Source organism: Acipenser ruthenus, chromosome 1, assembly GCF_902713425.1.
Source record: "Acipenser ruthenus chromosome 1, fAciRut3.2 maternal haplotype, whole genome shotgun sequence".
Lineage (NCBI taxonomy): Eukaryota > Metazoa > Chordata > Actinopteri > Acipenseriformes > Acipenseridae > Acipenser > Acipenser ruthenus.
The window spans coordinates 83,868,888-83,891,024 of record NC_081189.1 but is presented as its reverse complement, the minus strand read 5'-3'; the positions used below and the strand labels follow the sequence as shown (position 1 = coordinate 83,891,024).

Here is a 22,137-nt window from a genome sequence, read left to right as displayed (position 1 = left end):
AATAAGACGCTAAGTTTATTCTGAAATTGCTGTCAAAACCATCAAAGTTAAAACGTCATTTTCAAAAGATTTACAGCCAGCGTTTGTGTGACATCTGCATTAACATTGTAAGGTATAAGTTACTCTATTTCTATGGATTCAATGGGTGAGGGTCGTTAGTCAGGATCCCTAATGTCATGGGAGGCCTTGAGCCAAGAACATTTGGGGACCCCTGAATTAGACCACTGGAGAAAGAAATTAAAGGCTGATGAACTAGACTCCTGCAGCAAACACTAAGAAAATAACATCACAGTGGGTTAAGCTATCTTATATTCTGTTTACTATTAGGAATATATTTGTGTCACTGTCTGGTAAGTTCATTTGATTGGCAATTTACTTGAAAGTGCTGTGAATAACTACACCCTTTAAATTCTGAGGCAAATCGGGCATTCAGAAATGAAAGGTTAAGTGCCTCTATTTTCTATATTTTTGTACATGAATGCTCTCCTACATACACAGATCTGTATTTTTACCAGCTTCCACTGTGCTGGAGGGCCCTGTGATCCATTTTTCAATGTACCTTTTGTGTCCTCTACCATGTTTATATTGATACGGATATTAGGAGAACATACCAAATGAGTGATCTGGCTCAACAGAGTGGGAATTACCAGTCATAAAACATTCAAGTACTGAAGTGCTTGTCACTGCTAAATCACACAGCTGAAACCTCGCAGGTCACTGCTTTTGTGTAGTTACACCTGGCAAGGACAAAAGGTAATGGTGCACATTATTGAATAACAAAAGTATCAATTCAAAAGATTGATTTAAAAGTGCTATAAAAAAGACCTTCAAATAACAAAGTACAAGAAAATCTAGAGAAGTGTAACATACATCCAGGGAGGGACAGCCATACACAAGCACTGGCCAAAACACCAGGTAGATAACTACAGCAGCAACATCAAAACAACTTACATGGTATGAAATGTCACGTTCATATTCCTTCAACTATACTGTTAGAGAAATAGAGACATTTTTTACTCCAGGCTGCTTCCCAGCACAATAGCAGTTTGCAGTTTTACATTTACAAGAAAAACTCGCCAATGTTTAAATTTTTGGTCTGATCACTTCTCTAACTGAAGGAGATAATCTATTCAGTGGTGTTTGCTAGACATATTAAGCCAATCGTATTTCTTCCTCGGCTGCCATGACAACAGTTTTTTTTTTTTCTTCATTAAAAACAACTGTTGTCAAGGAACTCTCTTAAGGTACTGTATAACACTTGGCATTTTCAAAAGGGTGTTGAATAACCCTTTGGAAACTTTGCTTTCCCATCACAGATGAGTATCACTTGCAGTACACATTTGTTTTGTGCATAAACTTTTTTTTTTTTTAATTTGTATGCAATTCATTTGTGCAACATATACAGACGTGCTCAAATTTGTTGGTACCCCTCCACAAAAAACGAAGAATGCACAATTTTCTCTGAAATAACTTGAAACTGACAAAAGTAATTGGCATCCACCATTGTTTATTCCATATTTAATAGAAATCAGACTTTGCTTTTGATTTTTTATTCAACATAATATTGTAAATAAGAAAACAAATGAAAATGCCATGGACAAAAATGATGGGACCGCTAACCTAATGTTTTGTTGCACAACCTTTAGAGGCAATCACTGCAATCAAACGTTTTCTGTAGCTCTCAATGAGACTTCTGCACCTGTTAACAGGTAGTTTGGCCCACTCTTCCTGAGCAAACTGCTCCAACTGTCTCAGGTTTGATGGGTGCCTTCTCCAGACTGCAAGTTTCAGCTCTTTCCATAGATGTTTGATAGGATTCAGATCAGGACTCATAGAAGGCCACTTCAGAATAGTCCAATGTTTTGTTCTTATCCATTCTTGGGTGCTTTTAGCTGTGTGTTTTGGGTCATTATCCTGTTGGAGGACCCATGACCTGCGACTGAGACAGAGCTTTCTCACACTGGGCAGTACGTTTCGCTCCAGAATGCTTTGATAGTCTTGAGATTTCATTGTGCCCTGCACAGATTCAAGGCACCCTGTGCCAGGCGCAGCAAAGCAGCCCCAAAACATAACCGAGCCTCCTCCATGTTTCACTGTAGGTATGGTGTTTTTTTCTTTGAAAGCTTCATTTTTTCGTCTGTGAACATAGAGCTGATGTGACTTGCCAAAAAGCTCCAGTTTTGACTCATCTGTCCAAAGGACATTCTCCCAGAAGGATTGTGGCTTGTCAATATGCATTTTAGCAAATTCCAGTCTGGCTTTTTTATGTTTTTCTTTCAAAAGTGGAGTCCTCCTGGGTCTTCTTCCATGGAGCCCACTTTCGCTCAAAAAGCGACGGATGGTGCGATCAGAAACTGACGTACCTTCACCTTGGAGTTCAGCTTGTACCTCTTTGGCAGTTATCCTTGGTTCTTTTTCTACCATTCGCACTATCCTTCTGTTCAATCTGGGGTCGATTTTCCTCTTGCGGCCGTGCCCAGGGAGGTTGACTACAGTTCCATGGACCTTAAACTTCTTAATAATATTTGCAACTGTTGTCACAGGAACATCAAGCTGCTTGGAGATGGTCTTGTAGCCTTTACCTTTACCATGCTTGTCAATTATTTTCTTTCTGATCTCCTCAGACAACTCTCTCCTTTGCTTTCTCTGGTCCATGTTCAGTGTGGTGCACACAATGATACCAAACAGCACAGTGACTACTTTTCTCCATTTAAATAGGCTGAATGACAGATAACAAGATTGGAGACATGTGTGATACTAATTAAAGAAACTAATTAGTTTGAAATATCACTATAATCCAATTATTTATTATCTTTTCTAAGGGGTACCAACAAATGTGTCCAGGCCATTTTAGAATATCTTTGTAGAATAAGCAATAATTCATCTCTTTTCACAGCTTCTCTGCTTTATTCTATGACATACCAAAGGCATGCAAGTATACATGATAAAATAGCTTTTAATTTCATCACTTCTCAGGAGGAATGAAGCATTATTTCAATGAGCTGTAAGGGTACCAACAAATTTGAGCACGTCTGCATATATATATATATAATTATTATTATTATTATTTCTTCTGTCGAAAACCCAAATTAAATTTAAAAACTTCATCTTGATGCTTCTGAGATGACCATTATAAGTATTATGGAATTTTGTTATCTACACAGATTTATATGTTTGGAGGGGACCGCTTGGCATGCGGACACAGTATAGCCAAATGTGCTCCCTTGTACTGGAATGGTGGGCTTGTTCTTACATGCCAAGAATTTGGGCTTCATGTGTAGGCCAGCACGTTGAAGTACTTTACGAGAGTAACAAAATGTTAAAAACTAAAAGTTATTATCTTGTGAAATTATTAATTTGAACAGCGGTATGTGACATCACAGATGACATGTGAATATGTCCATGGACTTAAAAAAAAAAGTGCACGTCCGTAGTTGTAGCTTACTACAAAGATAATGAATAAAAAAAAAGATATCTAAAAAGCTTTACCATCACTGAAAGAGACACTGCCTTAAGCAAACCTCTCCGTGAGTAGAAAATAGTTTGTTGTTTGTACGTATTAAAGAAATAATAGGTATTGCTTTATTAAACATTTAACTCGAACTGTGGCAAAAAAAAAAAAAAGAAGGAAACGGTCTTGTGCGTGTTTCGTTTAAGGGTGCAACAAACACAACACATTTTATGATAATAATAGGAATAATACATATAATAATATTTGATACTGTAAATTCTTAATTTTAAATTATTCAGTGTTGTGTGCAAGTGTTCGATATATGAGGTCAGTGGAGCATCTTGAGGCATAGTCTTTTTTTTTTTTTGCAATTATCAGGATGTTTAATGTTATTTTTTTTACTATTTGCTGAATACGCAATAGCTTTCGACAAGTTCGAAGTTGACTATAAAAGCCGGCCCTCCGAAAGTCTTGTGATGTGATTTACAGCTGGAATTGAGCAGATTTAGTCAGGCGATAGCAAGCCACTCCCCCTTCTCAACCCACTTGTAGTCAACAAGCGATAGCTGCTTTTTGAAGGGCGAAACGGGCTGGTTTTGGTTCCACGAGATTTCGCTTGGAATTTATCGTGTGTTTTATTACCGCAAATCCTTTCGCGTCCTCATTCACTAAGTGCTAACTTTGATTTGGTCCGGCCCTAAGATTAGATGGTCAAGTATTACTGTGTGTGTTAGATGGGGTTTTAACAAAGGAAATGACATCCAATGTAATGCATTTATGTATGTATATTCTTAGTTCATCAAAGGTCCTTGGGATGTTCACATCTTGTTTACAAGGACATTTTCATTAACACAAACATTTATGAAATTGATGTATATGCAGAAGAGCTACGAGTTACATAGTTCATCCATAAAAGTCACATCCCCATTGGAACATATTAGCAGCAACTACACTAATAATTTTGCTGAGAGTGTACGTCTGGCACTCAATGACAAAGCATTCTAAAAGTTTAAATAACAGCTTCTATAAAAGCTGATTAAGTATGTTAATATCAGGTTTTCATCTTTTTTATTTATATTTAAGGACTTATAATATGTATATATGTCTTTGGTGGCAATCAGATTGAGAGTGTACTTTCTATTGACAGACTTGATAAAGTAAATAGTGAGTGAGAAATATACCTTCAACTTGATTGGAGGTAGCTGTCAAACACTTATGAATATACAGTAGGGTGCCTGTCAATACAGCTGAATGTTCATATACTTTGTCTAGAATCTGTTGGGAATAATTTTCATTGTTAGAGTAACATTATCCATATTTTACAGCTCCCCTCAGAGGAATAAAGTACCATCTTTGAAAGAAAAGTATTGAAAGCAAACTGAATCAAAATGCGCCTTTAAACAGAAGCAAATGTATTAATTAAAATAATATATATACTTTCATACTGTATGAAGAGCAAGTATTCCTTCTTTCTCAATATAGTTAAAATTACTTTTGCTGTTGTTGTTTATAGTTTACATTCAGAAAACAGAAGCCACTGGATTACTTCCAATACTATTCACCCAAAGCAAAGCAAGACTTTTTTTCATCCATTATGTACAAGGCAAAATTATTTAACCTTCCATGTCGTTATTCCTACCACTGTATTCCCTGCATACTAATCTTGTAAAGAGGGGACACAGACTTGTGTGCCTCAGGTCATATGTGGCAAAGTGGTTTGCAGTGCGCAGGTGTAGATGTGATGCAATGCTTAAACAGATGACAGACAACAAAGTTCACGATGCAAACAATCCTTTATTGGTTTTATAATCCGGGTTGTTTGGCGACTGTAAATAATAATCCCTGGCAATACACAGCAATGTGTACTGCACAGTGAAACCACGGGGTTCAGTCCTGAAATAATAAACACTGTATAAACACACACAAAGACACACACACACGATCACAAGTCCAGAGTGAGTGCTAATGTGCAAGTGGTGAAATACAATTTATAAGTGAACAGTAGTGCAGTGCTGTCCGGGTAGGTGCTGGCCTTAATCGGCAGCTCCCGGAACGTGATAAACGAGTACAATTAGAACGACAAACAAACAAACACGAAACACTCACGCTTACTCTACAGTCCTTCAGCGGTTCTCTCACAACCATAACAAAAGGAGCAGTTCGCTTTTCCACTTCCCCTTTTGTACCTTCAGCCACGGTCCCTTGGTTGGCGATTTATAACTAAGATTAATTCTTTCTCTGTCACACCATCATTTAAAAAACAATTGTGCTGAATATATTTGGGTTCTTCTGTAACTGAGGATGTGGTAGGTAAATTACCAAGGGGAATTATCATTTTTGTAGGAACAAAAACCTGCAAGTATGGTTTGTTTAAGGGGAAACATTTCAGACAATAATAATTACACACTTAAGTATTTTCTTTGTGGGGGGGGGGAGCACAGATACTTAAAAAGCAGCAAACAGCTCTATATCCAAGCAGAATCAGAATCCAACAGAATACTCATCAATCACTAGAAATAATGAAGATGAAAATTAATTGATAAACTGAACTATTTAAAATTTTAGTTGCAACATTTAGGCTTCTGCCTCATTAGGTAACATGGTAGAAATAGCTAGGTAGACTGATGTTGTTTAAGTTTGAAAGTTTGAACGTTGCAAAGTGACTTACAGATGAATATTCTAGAACACTGTGAGGATGAGTTAAACTTTTCTGTAACTTATGATCAAGCAGTATTTTAAAAACAGTATCAAAACTCAAGTTACACATCATTCTATACCAAAGCTTTTAAATTGTGACCTTTAAAAACACTAACAGTGGCAAATACAAAAATAAATAAATACATGCATGTCTAACACAACATACTAAAAGGCACAGGTAAACTTACAAGTGATACAAGTTGGGTGCATTTCTAGCCCAGTAGTTTATTAGATGTGTGATGAGTTTATATGTTTGAACAGAGCCAAAAATATTACTACCTCCAACTTAATCGGTCTACTGTAGGTTTTAAATTAAATTTCAACCCAGACAGACGTTTATACCTTACTTCACCTATTGTGATGGATGAAAAATGAGCAAATAATGTTAAACTATTCATAAGACCATAATGAATCTGCAGAATTGGAGGACCTGGGTAGCACATTGTTCTTGTTCTCATCTATACCTGAGTTTAAATCTGTACTAGGCTGCTGCATCCATGATTCATTTCTGTAAGCTATGCAAACTTTTCAGTAAGATGAGGTATGGATGTAACTCTTCTGCCCCATCACTCAAATAAAATAAATACATATTGTTTTATTTATGCACATTGTGGTAGGGAAGAAAAGCCCTGCACATAATTAGAGGGGGCAGGGCAAAGCCCTGCTTGTAAATGTATTGTAAATACTGTATTGTTTTGTTTATTTTAAATGGGTGTATATATTTTGTCTTTATTTAAAATAATATAATGTATTATGATTTAAAAGGAAATGTTTTGTGTTTATTTAAAACAAGTATGTTGTGCTATTCTTTGCTTTAAATGTGGTCTGGCAGAGGTAGTGTTAGCAGCTCGTCTCTGCCAGACAGCTAGTGCGAATGCATGGTCGGCAGTCAGTGATTACTGACTGTCGGCCATGCAAACTAAAACTCGTGCAGAATGTGACCATCTCTGTATTCAGTCATTTAGTGTTAATTCGGAGATGGTCACAGATATAAAAGCCTACCGCTTTTGTTGTTCAGGGCGGGTGTTCAGGAAGGAGGATTATGTGCAAGAGAGAGCAAGGTAAAACGAAAGTAAAAAAGTTAAAGAAAACTAAAAACAATTACTACGCGTGCAGGAGATGTCAGGAGATTTAGGTGTTCGTGACCTGTTTTTGTTTAAACCTTTTATTTTGGCTCTATAAGCAGTGTTTTTGTTAAAATATTTATTTTATTTTTGTTTCAATAAAAACGGCGCACAAGAGCGCTTTTCACCCGTAGTACCTGTCTGTGTGTGTCTGTCAGCTTTCTGGTCTGGGAACATAAGAAAGTTTACAAACGAGGGGAGGCCATTCGGCCCATCTTGCTCGTTTGGTTGTTAGTTGCTTATTGATCCCAGAATCTCATCAAGCAGCATCCTGAAGGATCCCGGGTGTCAGCTTCAACAACATTACTGGGGAGTTGGTTCCAGACCCTCACAATTCTCTGTGTAAAAAAGTGCCTCCTATTTTCTGTTCTGAATGCCCCTTTATCTAATCTCAATTTGTGACCCCTGGTCCTTGTTTCATTTTTCAGGTCGGAAAAGTCCCCAGGGTCGACATTGTCAATACCTTTTAGAATTTTTAATTCTTATAACATCATCGCTGCTCGGCTACCCTATCACACATGGTGTCCAGCGCATCCATGGACCCAGGCCAGAGCAGGTACTGCAGGTCCGCAGCTCCTGAGTGGGAGGACGAGTGGTGCACAAACTGCCTGCATTATGGGCATGAGGAGAACATTTGCCTGGAGGCAGACTGGGACACAGACACGGACCTGGAGTGGGAGGAGCACGAGCGCCCAACGCCCAAGTGGGAAGAGCCCGAGCATCCACAGCCCAAGAGGGGGGAGGCCGAGCGTCCACAGCCCAAGAGGGGGGAGGCCGAGTGTCCACAGCCCAAGAGGGGGGAGCCAGAGCGTACACAGCCTAAGAGGGGGGAGCCTGCATCTCCAGTGCCCAACAGGGGGGAGGCCGAGCATCCACAGCCCAAGAAGTTACATCAGGGTATGATTAAATACAAAATACTACAGATTAAACACTTGGCAGATTACTGTACTCTGAAGTACAGGATTAAATGCAGTAAAATAGGGGGCAGATAAGAGCAAGTAAAGCGCATTTAAGGAAGGGTGATAAGTGTCCCAGGCGAAGAACAGAGGAGTTCTACAGGTGCTTTCTGAAGAGGTGAGTCTTGAGAAGGCGGCGGAATGTGGTCATAGACTGGGCAGTCCTGACATCTGTAGGAAGGTCATTCCACCACTGCGGGGCGAGGGTGGAAAAGGAGTGGGCTCTGGAGGCAGGGGAGCGTAGAGGAGGTACAGCCAGTCTTCTAGTGCAGGCGGAGCGGAGAGGTCGAGTGGGGGTGTAGGGAGAGATGAGGGTGTGGAGGTAGCTGGGTGCAGTCTGGTCAAGGCATCTGTAGGCTAGTACAAGAGTCTTGAACTGGATGCGAGCGGTGATCGGGAGCCAGTGGAGTGAGCGGAGCAGTGGAGTTCCGTGGGAGAAGCGAGGCAGAGAGAACACCAGGCGGGCGGCAAGCAAGCCACCTTACAAGAACATGGCAAGTTTATTTAAACAAAACAAAGGGAAGGATCAATGCGTAGCTAACTCGTAACAAGACTGAACCTGTCTCCCCACAAACTCCGTTCCTCCCCTCACTTATTCTGACATCACCGGTCAAAGTTCACTTTTCATTCTGCACCGCAGATTCCCCACACTCAAGCCAACTCTAACAATGTAAATTTAGACTAACCATGTAAATTAGTTTCAGTGGCACTTTCCATTCACATCAAATAAACTGTCCACTAACCAAACTAAATAATGAAAAATAATTTTCACACTACTTTTCGATATTAAATCGGTAAAGCTTGTTAAACGTTGAATTCCCCCAAAAATTTGAGTTAATCTGTAGTTTCTGTAGTTTTTATACTTGCTGTCTGTCCCGTCTCCATTCCTCTCTGAATGGCTGGGGCTCGCTGTCAGTCATCTCAGTGGTCCGTTAGTACTGTAGTTTCACCCTGTTCTGACAGATCTTGTTGACTGAAGCAGTGCTAGAATGCTCTCATTTGACAGCTACAGCGCCTGTCATTCAAAGCGCCTACTTTGAAATTAGCGGGTTAAGGTGTACGTAAGCTTTTGCTTTAGGTATACGGTGACAGTTACTAGTTTGATTTGAAAATAGAGCGCAAGAGAAAAACACTTAATGAATATTCGTCTGCCTTAACCCGCTAATTTCAAAGTAGTCGCTTTGAATGACAGGTGCTGTAGCTGGCAAATGAGAGCATTCTAGAGCATTCTAGCACTGCTTCAGTCAAGTATAAGTCCCTTACCATGTGTTGCAATCAGATTCTTCTTTAACACCGCAGTATTTGATGAAATTTCTATTTCCTTTTTCACAAGAACTGGATAAAAAGTAATGCATTTGGAATGATATTCAGCAGAAGAATACCAACAGCTCCATTGTGTTTTACATGGCTTTATAGGTAGATTACAAGGTTCCTGTCTGATTGCATCTTTCAGGTGATCTTTAAAATGTTGTTTTCTGCTTGGACAATGTTTAAATAACTTTTTTATGGTTGCGATGCTCTGTGCAACCGATGAATAATTAACAGTATAAACTGTATCTGCTAAAATAATTTTTTAAGTTTTTTTTTACCTTCACTGGCTAGCCCTTGTAAAACAAACAAAATGTACAAAACATACTGATCTTTAGCATCTGTGGATTCATCAGTAACTATAGATGAACTATCAGAATCTTTTATCAGTTTTTGGATTTTCTGCTAGTGCAGGTCAGCAACTTTGGGTAAATATTCCTGTCTCAGGCGATTTGCTGCAGGAATCCCCCCACCTCTGAAGTAGCTTGGAGTTATCTAGTTTTTCCAGGGGGATATAGCATAGGCAAATGATTCTGTGAAATCGAAAATGACAGTATTTTGACGTTCTTGATTTTCTGTCCCCTGTGTTTTTTTTAAAGAAAGACGATGTCGCACCGCTGTCAGTCTGAGCCTTTGCTGTGTTTTTGAGATATGAAATGTTATTGTTAATGTCTATTGTTCCCTTTCTAGTGTGGTCCAAAGATAAATGGCAGATTGTGCAAAATAAGTCTATTGGTCATTGTCAGTGTGAAGCACCCCAGGTGGATATTGCTGCGTACAATCTCTCAAAGAAATGTTTTTTGATTATGTTGGTGCATCCATTTTTTTCTAAAATAACAAGTCTCGAGGTAAGCTTTTTCTTTAAACACATCAATTTCTAGAATGGCCATAATTGTCCCTCTGGTTTTCTAATTAGCCAGAATTTAATTATTCTTTAGATCAGTTTAGCTGGAGTGGCTACACAGACGTCTTGAGGTTTAGGACTGAATTGCAGGTTAGTCATGTCATTCTAATTCTCCTGTGTATTTCACAGGGCCCTAATCATGAGATATGTTATGTTTATATCTACAAGGAGGAACATGATTTATATGATACAGGTTTAGTCATGATAGCAACTGTCTGATTAGTATTCAGGAATTTGGGGGATAAATGCTTACTGTTGTTGTGTCTAATGATTTCAGCAGGGATGGTTAAGTAATGGCTATATCTCCTGCAAATTGGAGTTAACTGGTTATTTTATGATGCTCAATGTGAACTTGGATATAATCAGAACTTTTGTTTTTCTGCCAATTTCCAATTTCTGTCCAATGGCCAGCACAGGAAGCAATTTTTTTGTTTGTGCTAATAAGAAGTATTAACAGGGCTTGAATTTCATTTTTGTGTGCTGGGGGGATTTCCCCCCTATGCTGCAACCAATGAGGGGGTTCCAAAATTTTAGGGGGGAATGGCAAAAAAAGAGGCACTTTTGCATATAAAAAACAATATATATATTTTACTGCATCATCATTCACACTGGTGTTGCTTTAAAATAAGCTGCTTTCAGGAGACCTAACAGCTGTTCATCACTATGAGACAGAGCACTCTCCATTGCTTTTGCCATTGCCTGACGTGAAGTTTTTGCTGCAGCAGAAGAAAAAGGTGCTTTTCTTTTAAACCAGCGCTCCATTTCTTTTTTTTAACTCTTTACACTCAGACCTATTTCCGCCTGTTTTTCACTGTTTTCATTTATGTATGTTTAACTACTGGATAGTTTGTACTGTATGCATGTAACATATCAAATGAAAGGCCACAACATTTCCTTTCATATTATGTAAGTTGCAACAGGATCAGTCATACTATACGTGGTAGAGATAAGAATATATGTATAAAAAAAAACGCTTTCCCAAAAAAATCATGTTTGGCCACTGCTGCTTCAATGACGGAGCAACAGACTCAACGAAACCTAAGCTGTGAACTCTGTCACATGATGAGAGGCTTAACTTCAGGCAGTCGTAGTTCCGGCTGGGAGTGCCGCATGCTGTCCTTACAAAGATACCACCAAATGTTCCTGTCAGGACACTGCACTCTGATTGGTTATCATATTATTGTTAATAAAACAATGAATAATCCTCTCCCAACACCGAAACCCTAAACCTAAGGTCAGTATCCTATACTGCAGCCATTACACATCTAAAGTAGTACACATTTGGCAGTGAATAAGTGTTTTTGTTACTTTAAAAAAAAATGTGACTGGAGGTGCTGACTTCCTCAGTTGTCCTGACAGGAACATTTCGTGGTACCTTTGTAGGCACCACATACGGCCACTGAAATTCGTCTTTGGAAAGCCCCGAGTCTGTAATTTTAAACAAGCCATGAACCAGGAGGTGGCTTTTATGTTGCCCTCGGTGCGCTGGTGCCCCAAAATGAATGGGGCTTAGCTTTAAGAGTTAAAGTGAAAATCACCGCTTGCAAAAACAACACCTAGATAGACTTAATACCGTATTTTTTTTTTTTTTTCAGAACTGTTTACTTATACTGCAGTGTACTGAGTTTCTATAATGCTTAAAGATAGAGGCCGAGAATCACGTACGAGAGTATAAAGTCTCACGGCACTTAAAATATCCAGCACTACTTTTTTTATTGATTTATTTTAACCAGAACTACTCAGAATGTGGTTTATAGTGCGTTTATCACTGACACCCACTTCCTTAGAGATTGTTGTAGCGTTTCAAGCATTCTAAATTGGGTGAAAAATAGAGTAGCTTGGTGTCTTAAAATATCTCTGCGGGATTTTCCCGCACTGAAAGTTTCAGATATGCGGGAGCAACTTGAAAAATGCACGATTCCTGCGATCCCACGCTGAAATCCAAGCCCTGATTAATACTGATTGATTTAAAGCCTTGGATATCATCCTTTCTGGCAACATTTATATCAACAGAATAGACCCCATATTGTCTGCAGGATTTCCAATAACAACAGTGCTACCCCTAAATCTTTTCTGTTAAAATGAAACTCGATGTGGTGGACAGAGTAAGAAAAGGTGAAACTCAAGCAGCAGTTTCAAAAGATATAAATGTTGCAGAATCTACATTGTGTGGATGTCTAAAAGAGGAAGAAAAACTAAGAGGTTTTCTTGATAAGATTGATTCCAAAGAGGGCTGCTGTAGGAAAAAGATGCACTGCACTAGACAATGAATTAGACTCTGCTTTATTCACTTGGTTTCTGCAGGAACGTCAACAGGGAGGCGGGGACATGAAAGCATATAGGGGGATGCTCACATCAGCGCGGGCAGAGCCGAGCAAGACAAGCTGCTGTGCGAATGTATTGATGTAGGAGTGCAAGACCTTTTGTTGTTTTTGGTGTGGCCCAGGCTAACAGGGGCCAAGAAATACTGACCCAGTAAACCATAGATTTGAGTACCTGCAAAATGTGTGTGTCTCCTTCTTTCATTTTCCACCGTACGCTACAATATTAATTTGGCTTGTGGGCATAAATAATTTCTGGAACAAAAATGCCAATATTCGTTATAAGGAGAAACACAAATAACGGTGTCTCCCAACAACCGCATTATAATGGGGTAGAACTGCATTTGCTTTGACAGACTATTTCAATAACTGGTTGACCAGATGACTCATACAAACCCCTAAAAATATATACTGCAAATCTTTTTTTACTAATATTTCTGAGAGGTTTCATGGCCAACTTTGCATAGTTAAAACTATGTCGATTTAATTTGCAGAACTCAATAGGTGGCTGTGCTCCTTCCTCTCATCTACCGATACAGAAATGATTGTGAATCTTGTGAATTGTGAAAGTGCAAGGCTAATATGGGTCTGTGACGGGGTCCCCACCCCTTGTGTATATTTATGTATGATTATGTTTTCAGGATATTATTATTATTATTATTATTATTATTATTATTATTATTATTATTATTATTATTATTATTATATTGTGTTTGTGTGCGGGCGGACAATAGCCGTCCGTCAGTATTATATATTATTTGAGACCGGCGAAAAGCCTGTCTTATAAAGTGTAGCTGGCGTAGATGGGGTTAAAATGTGGGAATGTGGCTGGAGCCTTAAGGTAATTGTTTAATGGGTAATTAAGGCTCCAGCCACAAAATATAAAAGACCCACTCCGGGGTCATTGTTTGGAAGAGCTTAGGAGAAAAGACGGAGATATAAAAAGAAAGAGAGTGAATGCTACCTCGAGTAAAACATACAAAGGTACTGGTTTTTGTAAATGTATCATTATTGTTTGTGTTTGTTTTGTTTTGGCCCTTGTGCCCTTTTTGTTTCATGTAAAGTCTTTTGTTTGTTTCAATTTTTGTTTTGTTATTTAATAAAGATACGGCTGCAGACGTTTTAGCCCCGTAACAGCTGTGTTTGCTACTGCTTCCTGAACCTGACGTCACCACCCACACGCACCACTTGAGCTATCTATGACAGGGTCACACAGTTTTAACAAGAAAATCTGCATTTAAATACAAACTTAAACAATCTTACAAGGAAGTAGATTATCAAAGTGTAATGGCAGAAACCATGTATTGGCTTCTTGTTATCCTGCTCAGATTTCACATCTTCTAATCTACTTTTGACAGCCAGATAGTGAGAATTCCGTTTCTAATTGTAGCAAATAATTAGCAATCGGGTCTACCTTCAAAAGTTGCAACAAATAACTACCTAGGAACAGCAATACCCAAAAACAAAATAAAAGCAGATATGGTTTATGTTTTCTGAGACTCCAGTTCAGTTGAGTAGAATTGTTATAGGAAAGGCACACAAACTGTACCACCATATCAGGTGTGGACTATTACAGTACAATACAAAATACATGCATAATTTAATAATTGAAGTGAGAAATAGAATAATATATGGGTCAGGATATATTATCATACAATAATATATGTCTCCAGCTGGTTTTATGGTAGTTTCCCTCCATACCAGCTTTGTGAAATTTATTTCAGCATTTTTTATTTATTTATTTATTTTATGTATTTCTATTTTCCTGCTTTTTTATCTCAGGATTTCAACAGTACAAGTCGTTTTGTCGCGATCACAAGATTAATTAAATTATCTCAGGAAAACGGAAGTAATGATAACAGAATGGTAATATTGATAGGAAAGCGTGTTTCATTTTTAAGTTAGCTGTCTGCTTTTATCTCTATTTCAATAGTTTTTTTTTGTCACAAAGACATTAATTAAAACAAAATGACTGTTGTAAAATGACTGTAGGTACCATAACAATTACTAACCCAGACAATCCTCTTTTTAAAAACTAAAACTATGATAAACTATGTGTACCATTACCACCACACAATTATCTGCATAGACATTTTTTTATATTTGTTTGGTGCTTTTTAAAACCTGTAATACATAGTTAAAATGTAATCTTATGGTTAATAAAGCATAAACTTTATTTCAAACCTAGGCTAAGTACAAGGGAATCCAAGGATTTTGCCCTAGAGAACAGGTTTCTGAATCAGCATTGGGTAATGTTGGCCAGAACACATATAGAAGGAGACCAGCAAGGTTAGAGACCAGCAACTGGGGAGAAACACTGTTGCAAGTTAGTCTTCTCCTAATATAACATTATTGTTTAAGCCGTCGTTTAGCAATCCCAAGCAGAAGCTTCAATAGAATGCTCTACGGAAACCGATGAACATTCATGTACTGCTGTCTCAATTATGTTAATTAGATCAACTTATGTTCCTCCAGGTAGGCAATTATTTCTTATACAACTCTTCAAACATAGTCAAGAAGAATGAATATTTAATTACACAATACCATGAGAAGGCATTCAGTATCCTTTCTGCTATTTAACAGCAGGACTTTTATTTAATAGGATCAATAATAATAGTTTCTCTGATGCTTATGTTCACACCACAGCAGTTAGAGCCACGTCCAAAATGTTCTTACCTTTGTAGAAGCAGTCTTCGCTGTGAATAATAGTGATCTTTTGCTTCTTTAGACAGGCAGCGCGATGAAGCTCGCAATGGTTTTCATAGAGTTCCCCATCTGAACCACAGACTGGTTTATAATGAGGTTTGCAGCGTTCCATGCAGGCACACTCTCCCAGTCCAGTCTCCCTGTTAACAATGCAGTGCCGCCCCAAACCGCAGTACTTATTCTCACAGCCTCCAAATTGGCCATCCTGACCAAAGTACCCTGAAATCAGGAAAATAAAAATGCATCAATTACTGAATTATTAATTGTAAAAAAGGAATACATATGTTCATAATAACATATAATGAATATTACATACTAATCACATCTGCAGGTTAATGTCAAACAGTAGAGTTTCAAAGCAATGTGAAACCAACCTAGCTAACCAACCTAAAACATGTTTGTGATGGTTTTCAACATTATTCTGTACAGAGTGGCACTATAGACCTAAACCAGTTAAGTCCTCAAATCAGTTTACCAATATTATTATTATTATTTGTTTATTTAGCAGACGCCTTTATCCAAGCCGACTTACAGAGACTAGGGTGTGTGAACTATGCATCAGCTGCAGAGTTACTTACAATTACGTCTCACCCGAAAGACGGAGCACAAGGAGGTTAAGTGACTTGCTCAGGGTCACACAATGAGTCAGTGGCTGAGGTGGGATTTGAACCGGGGACCTCCTGGTTACAAGCCCTTTTCTTAATCTTGAAAACCTTATTGTAGACAACTTATCTATAGTATGCTTAATTGGCCGGCTAGTCAGCGGTGTCAGTCTGAATCCACTGGAAATCATGCATAATTTGGAAATTGTTTAGGATTTGTGATTTCCTGCAGGCTGTTTACCGAACATCTTATTCAAGTGTAGCTAGGGTAAATTGGTGTGACAATGGTGATAATCCTGAATTTCTAATTGTGGCTGACATGGTCTGAATTCTAGAATGCATACAAGTCAGAAAAAAGTAATTGCTTTTCTACTGCTAAATGTCATTATGTAAGTCAACTTTACAATGCAATGGGATATTTACATAGACAGTTAGGATTGAAGGGATTTTTTAATTTATTTATTCATTTTTATTCCACTTCCTAGTAATGACTTATCAGAATTGTCATTGAATTCAGGAATGTATCGTTAAATATCTCTGAAAAACACAACATAATGAACAATGCACGAAGTGAGTTCTGACCCTGTTTCTTAAATATACAACCCAATACAATATAATTACACATATAAATTTAAAGTCAATTCTAAATACTTTAATTTACAACACAAATAATAATAATAATAATAATAATAATAATAATAATAATAATAATAATAATAATAATAAAAACTGTATTTGTTTATTTTATTGATAACCATGTGGTTTAACTGTACTTGTATGCCTGGTGCAGTATTTTATACATAAATTTAGTACAAATGTATAAGGTATTTAATCAAGAGAACAATTATAGTAGATCAACATAGCTCAGGTGGAATTGAAGCTGTGACATTTTATTTAAACTCTAGACCTAGTGAACAAACCCCTCCTTCTGAATTGATATTAGACTTATTTAATTTTTGTTTAAACTCAAATTACTTTGTATATGAAGGTAAATATTATTTACAAATTAGAGGCACTGCTATGGGAGCAACTTTTGCCCCAAGCTATCCAAACCTGTATATGGGATGTTGGGAGGAACATTTCATCTTGAATGATAACAATACCTTTGTACCATATATCACCTTGTGGAAACGATATATTGATGATATATTACTAATTTGGTCTGGTTCTAAAATACAACTTGAACAATTTGTGGAATACATTAACTCAGTAGACGACAATTTACAACTGAAATGTGATTCAGATATGTACAAAATTCATTTTCTAGATTTGGAAATTTACAAACATGACAATAAGCTACATTCTACCCTTTTCAATAAACCAACAGATCGAAATTCGTTGCTAGTTGCTAATAGTCAACATCCACGTTCCTTGATACATAATATACCGAGAGGACAATTATTACATGTGAAACGAAACTGTAGTACAGATGCTGTCAAAACTGAGGAAATGTGTTCCAAATTTAGAGTACGAGGGTATAAAACTGAGTACGAGGGTATAAAAACTGAGTACGAGGGTATAAAAACTGAGTACGAGGGTATAAAAACTGAGTACGAGGGTATAAAAACTGTCTTCTAAAAAATACTATAGAAGAAATTACCCCAATATGATTTGTTTTTCAACTGAATTTAATTACATATCAAATGACATTAAAATGATAATTTACAAACATTGGCACATTTTAAAATGTGATCATTCTTTGAGAGAAGTAATTCAAGAAAATCCACCTTGTGTCACATTTAAACGCGCTAAGAATATAAGGGATATCTTGGTACATTCCTTTAGTCCTAAAGTAGAACATCCTCGAACTTGGCTTTCAAATAAACCTCCTAATGGTAATTACAACTGTGGACATTGCGTACATTGTTCGAACACCACGAATACAAAATATTTTCCCCATCCAAGATCAGGTAAAAAAATCAAGATTAAAGGGTTTATAAATTGTAAAACTACTGGGGTTAATTATATGTTAACTTGTCCGTGTGGCCTGGTCTATATTGGACAAACTAAGAGAAGTTTGAAAATACGGATTGCAGAACATAAAGCAGCTATTCGAAATCAGAATAAAGGCTATGCTATGGCAAAACATTACAGAAAAGCTGGACATGGATCTTCTCCGCACTCACTGAGATTTGTGGGTGTTGAGAAGATCAATGTACCAGCTAGAAGAGGGAATGAGGTTAACATTCTGTTACGCAGAGAAGCACATTGGATTCTTACTTTGAATACATTGGAACCTTCGGGTGTATACTGCAGTTTAGAGAGGTGAGTTAAGAAAAACCTGACCTGCCTTAAAGTGTCCTGAGATTCTGGAGCCTGTTGACAACCCTATCTGAGAGCTATGATGAAAAAATTACCGTGATGAGTGACCTGAATCTCCCTGTGAAATAAAACCCACGATGATTTAAATGCACAGTGTGTGTAACACATATCAATTAGTCTACAAAATAGTTTTAAAATTAATTTAATAAAACACAGCAGTTCCCAAATGGTTCAACGTGTATTGGCACATTACAGTAACGTAAAATGTCATTTACTAAAGCGTATTGTTCAATAACGTCTTGCACATCTGACAGTTGTAAAGTTACAAAAAATATTTCTGTGCACCGATTTTTTATTTATTTTTCTCTGTGTGATCTCTAGAACATGTCTCAGACAAAGCAACAAAGCACAAAAGTCTACAACAGTTTGTCATTACTATATATTACAGGTTTACTGCATAACTTTACTCCATGTAAAGTGTGATCTGACTGTGCTGTTACATACAGCAGCTGCATGACGTGTTTAGTGCGTGCGTCTCCAGTAATAGGGAGTTGAGATCCGCGACAGAGTTCATGAAACGTTCTTGTTATTACATACAAAAGTTACGTTCGATAACGGATTTGTGTCTTTTATTTAAAGAAGAACCGCACACATTAAAGGGATATATTAAAATGGATGTGCATCTGGGTGGATATAGGATTCGGTTCACCGAGTCCTAAGTATTTGGCCGAATCCGAACCCTGCTCAAAAAGTAGGTATTCGGGCCGAATCCCAAACCGAATCCTGGATTCGGTGCATCCCCAATATATATTTATATATGGGTTAGTTAATGTACCTGTGTTTTAAAGTGTGTCCAAAAAACAAAAATCTAGAAAACAAAAATATAACAGTTTGATTGTAGTTAATCTAAAATATCATACCAGAATTACATTCAAATCAGGCAAAAGCCACACACAATAAACAATCAATTAGTCGATTGCTTTTCTGTTACCTTTGACACATGCACATACACGTGGTATTAAAATGATATATGGAGTCAAATAATGCATGAAGTTGTGTTTGCTGTTTTAATGTTTTATTATTAATTGGTTTCCAATGTGAAAATCAAGGTTAACACATCTTCTGTACTGTCTGTTCAGTTGGTCTGTGTAGTTTTGACAGCATTGCCCCTGGTAGTCTTTCCGCTGCCAGGGGTGCCAAGGGAGGAAGCAGCCTTTCTGCTGCCAGGACTGCCCCGGGCTGGAGGAGCCAGACTGGGAGCCATTAATGGCTCTGCTGACAGCATTTCCACTGTCAGCTAGGGAAGCTGATAGCATTGCCACCAGCAGCAGAAGAGTGACCGAAGTGTGCCACCCCGTTGTCAGCATTGCGGCTGACACCATTGCCGTCCTTGGGCCCCTTAATGCCTCAGTTTCTGACCTCTGACTTTTTACTGGACTTTTGGGGATTTTAAGAGGGGAGGTGGCCATTGAAGCCATGTGTGCTGCGCACAAGGGGGAGATATGTGGCAGTGTGCCTCGACTGTTACCGTTGTTTTCAGAACACTGTGAAGACCTGGTTCAATATCTTTCACAGCAAGCGCCTCTCGGTGTCCAAATAGCAGCCAATGTAATTTGTCCAACTGATTTCTGCGGCCATAAAATCATCGAACAGTTTGAAAATATCGTCTGACTTGGTTGTTGTCTTGAGCCCCTTGCAAAACAAAAAAAGTCTTCCTTTATTCCCTTATTCCACAGGTAACGAACATAGGCGAGTAAATGGGACATTTTAGAAATGTCTGGATTCATTGAGTTACAGCAAAATCATTGTCACACAGCCGATCAATGCACTGCAGAACTACTGTCTTCTGACATAAAAGCAATCTTTCCATGGCCTTCTGCTCGTCAAACATTTCCTTTACAATTTCAGTGGCACACGGCGTTATCAACTCCTCAGCAATCATAAGCGAATTGTTTTGCTTTAGCAATTTTCTGCGCCACTATGTACGATGACACTACAAGCTTTTTATCCGTGGTAGTTATGGATTTCATTACGGCTTTAAGATCAAGCAGTTCCTTAGCCTTTCGCTCAAAAAATGAATGTTGCTTGTTTTTATATATCTTATGCTTGGTAATTAAATGTGTCTGTAATTTGGAGGGTTTCATTGGACTGCACAAATTACACACTGTGGTTGAGGTATATCTCCACTTCCAGTACAAATAAAACCAAAATTCAAGTAGCTGTCTTCGTATTTCCTTAAATTTTACAGGGCTAATAACGGCTTTATGTTTTTTACTCACAACACCACCTCCTCGCTGTTCTTCAGCCCTTACGGTTGAACTTGTTGAAGGAAGTTCTGTATCATCATTCTGTGGGCTTTGTTGTTTTGATGCTGATGGTCGAATAAAAAAATGTATCCATATCTGGTATTTATTTTGTATGTTTCCAATGATTTTCCCTCTGTTTTGAAATCTGTTGTGCTCCCGCTGAAATAGCTCTATTACGCCATATGTAACATGAGAATGCGTTAATTTCTGCGTATGCTTTTGACATGCTGAAGCTAATAGGTTTATTTTTGGAGGACCCCTTGAAACCTCCTCAAGGCCCCCATGGGCCCCGGACCCCCAGTTGAGGACCCCTGTTCTAAGTAACATTGTTGCTGGGTAATTCACTCCCATTGGCTCTGGAGTGTACCAAACAGCGCAAGAGTTTAACGTGCTTTGTTGGGATGAAGATTATTAATTATTAATTATTAAGTAATTAATTTAAAGTCAAATTGTATTTTTTTTTTCTTCAGAAAGCCAGCCATTTAAGCATTTAACAGGTCAATTTGTTTGTTTTGTGGTATTCATTTCATATCGATTTTTTTTCTTGCACGACAATGTTACATTTTTGTACCTGTAAAGAGATTGCGTGCGCGGTAGTAAAGTTGAAGAGAGACAGTGAAGAAAGGAGAGTCGGATGGCTAAGACATTACGTGTAGTAATATAGATACTGCCACAAAATATAAAAATATCCACAGCTAAAAATTAATGAGTCTTGTTTAAAATAGCAAACTCGTTCGTAGTGCAAAATAATATAAACTGGAAGATATGACAAGACACCTTGATGTCTTCAGTATCTTCCATGACAGCAGATATTTTGACAGGTGTTTTCTTTGATGTTGGTGGCGCAGTGATAACTGGTTAGCACAGGTGCAGTTATTTGCCTTTGTTCCCAAGTACCAGTAGTTCCTAATCGTGACATTGTGCTGGATATTGTAACGGCTTGGAACACTGATGGACCAATCAGCATGCAGCATTCTAACAATCCGTTTTATAATTTCAAGTTAGTAATTTGTTTATCTTAACAGTCTGGTAGAGTAGAAATTCTGTTTCAGCACACATGGGACTGTATCAGGGGTGCCATTTAGATAGGCATATGTAAATACAGGGTGCACCTTTAATTGACTTTAATCATAATTCAGTCTTGATTTCAAATGACAAACTATGTTACACAGGTCCATTAAAACTTATTAAAAACATTATTTGAATGAATAACTTGATTGCTGTCAGACACCGTCACATCCGTAACGCTGGATTTAAAGCTGCGCAAAAGCTAAGAGAAAGGAGCGATCCTGCTATGATTTGCTGGGGGTAGGAAGGGGTAAAAAAGAAAAGAAGCAGGACCACTTTTTCTCACCTCTATGCTTTTATCCACCGACTTCTATTTGTCTACCGGTAACTAAAAATCGAAGGGATTTTAACATTCGCTACTAATGTCGGTGGTTACTTTAAAAGAGATCAGAACTATAAAAAAATAGTAATAGATCAGTGTGAAGGCAACTG

At 37.9% G+C, this 22,137-nt stretch overlaps 1 protein-coding gene across 2 annotated transcripts in view; it reads right to left on the bottom strand.

The window, feature by feature from the left end:
* The window catches only part of LOC117421526 (follistatin-related protein 5-like), a 239,073-nt gene that overhangs the window by 156,136 nt on the left and 60,800 nt on the right, over positions 1 to 22,137 (bottom strand). For both annotated transcript variants that reach the window (XM_034036037.3, XM_059031278.1), the window contains exon 4: positions 15,438 to 15,686. In XM_034036037.3, the coding sequence (XP_033891928.3) occupies positions 15,438 to 15,686 (249 nt within the window). The remainder of the gene's footprint in view (positions 1 to 15,437; positions 15,687 to 22,137) is intronic.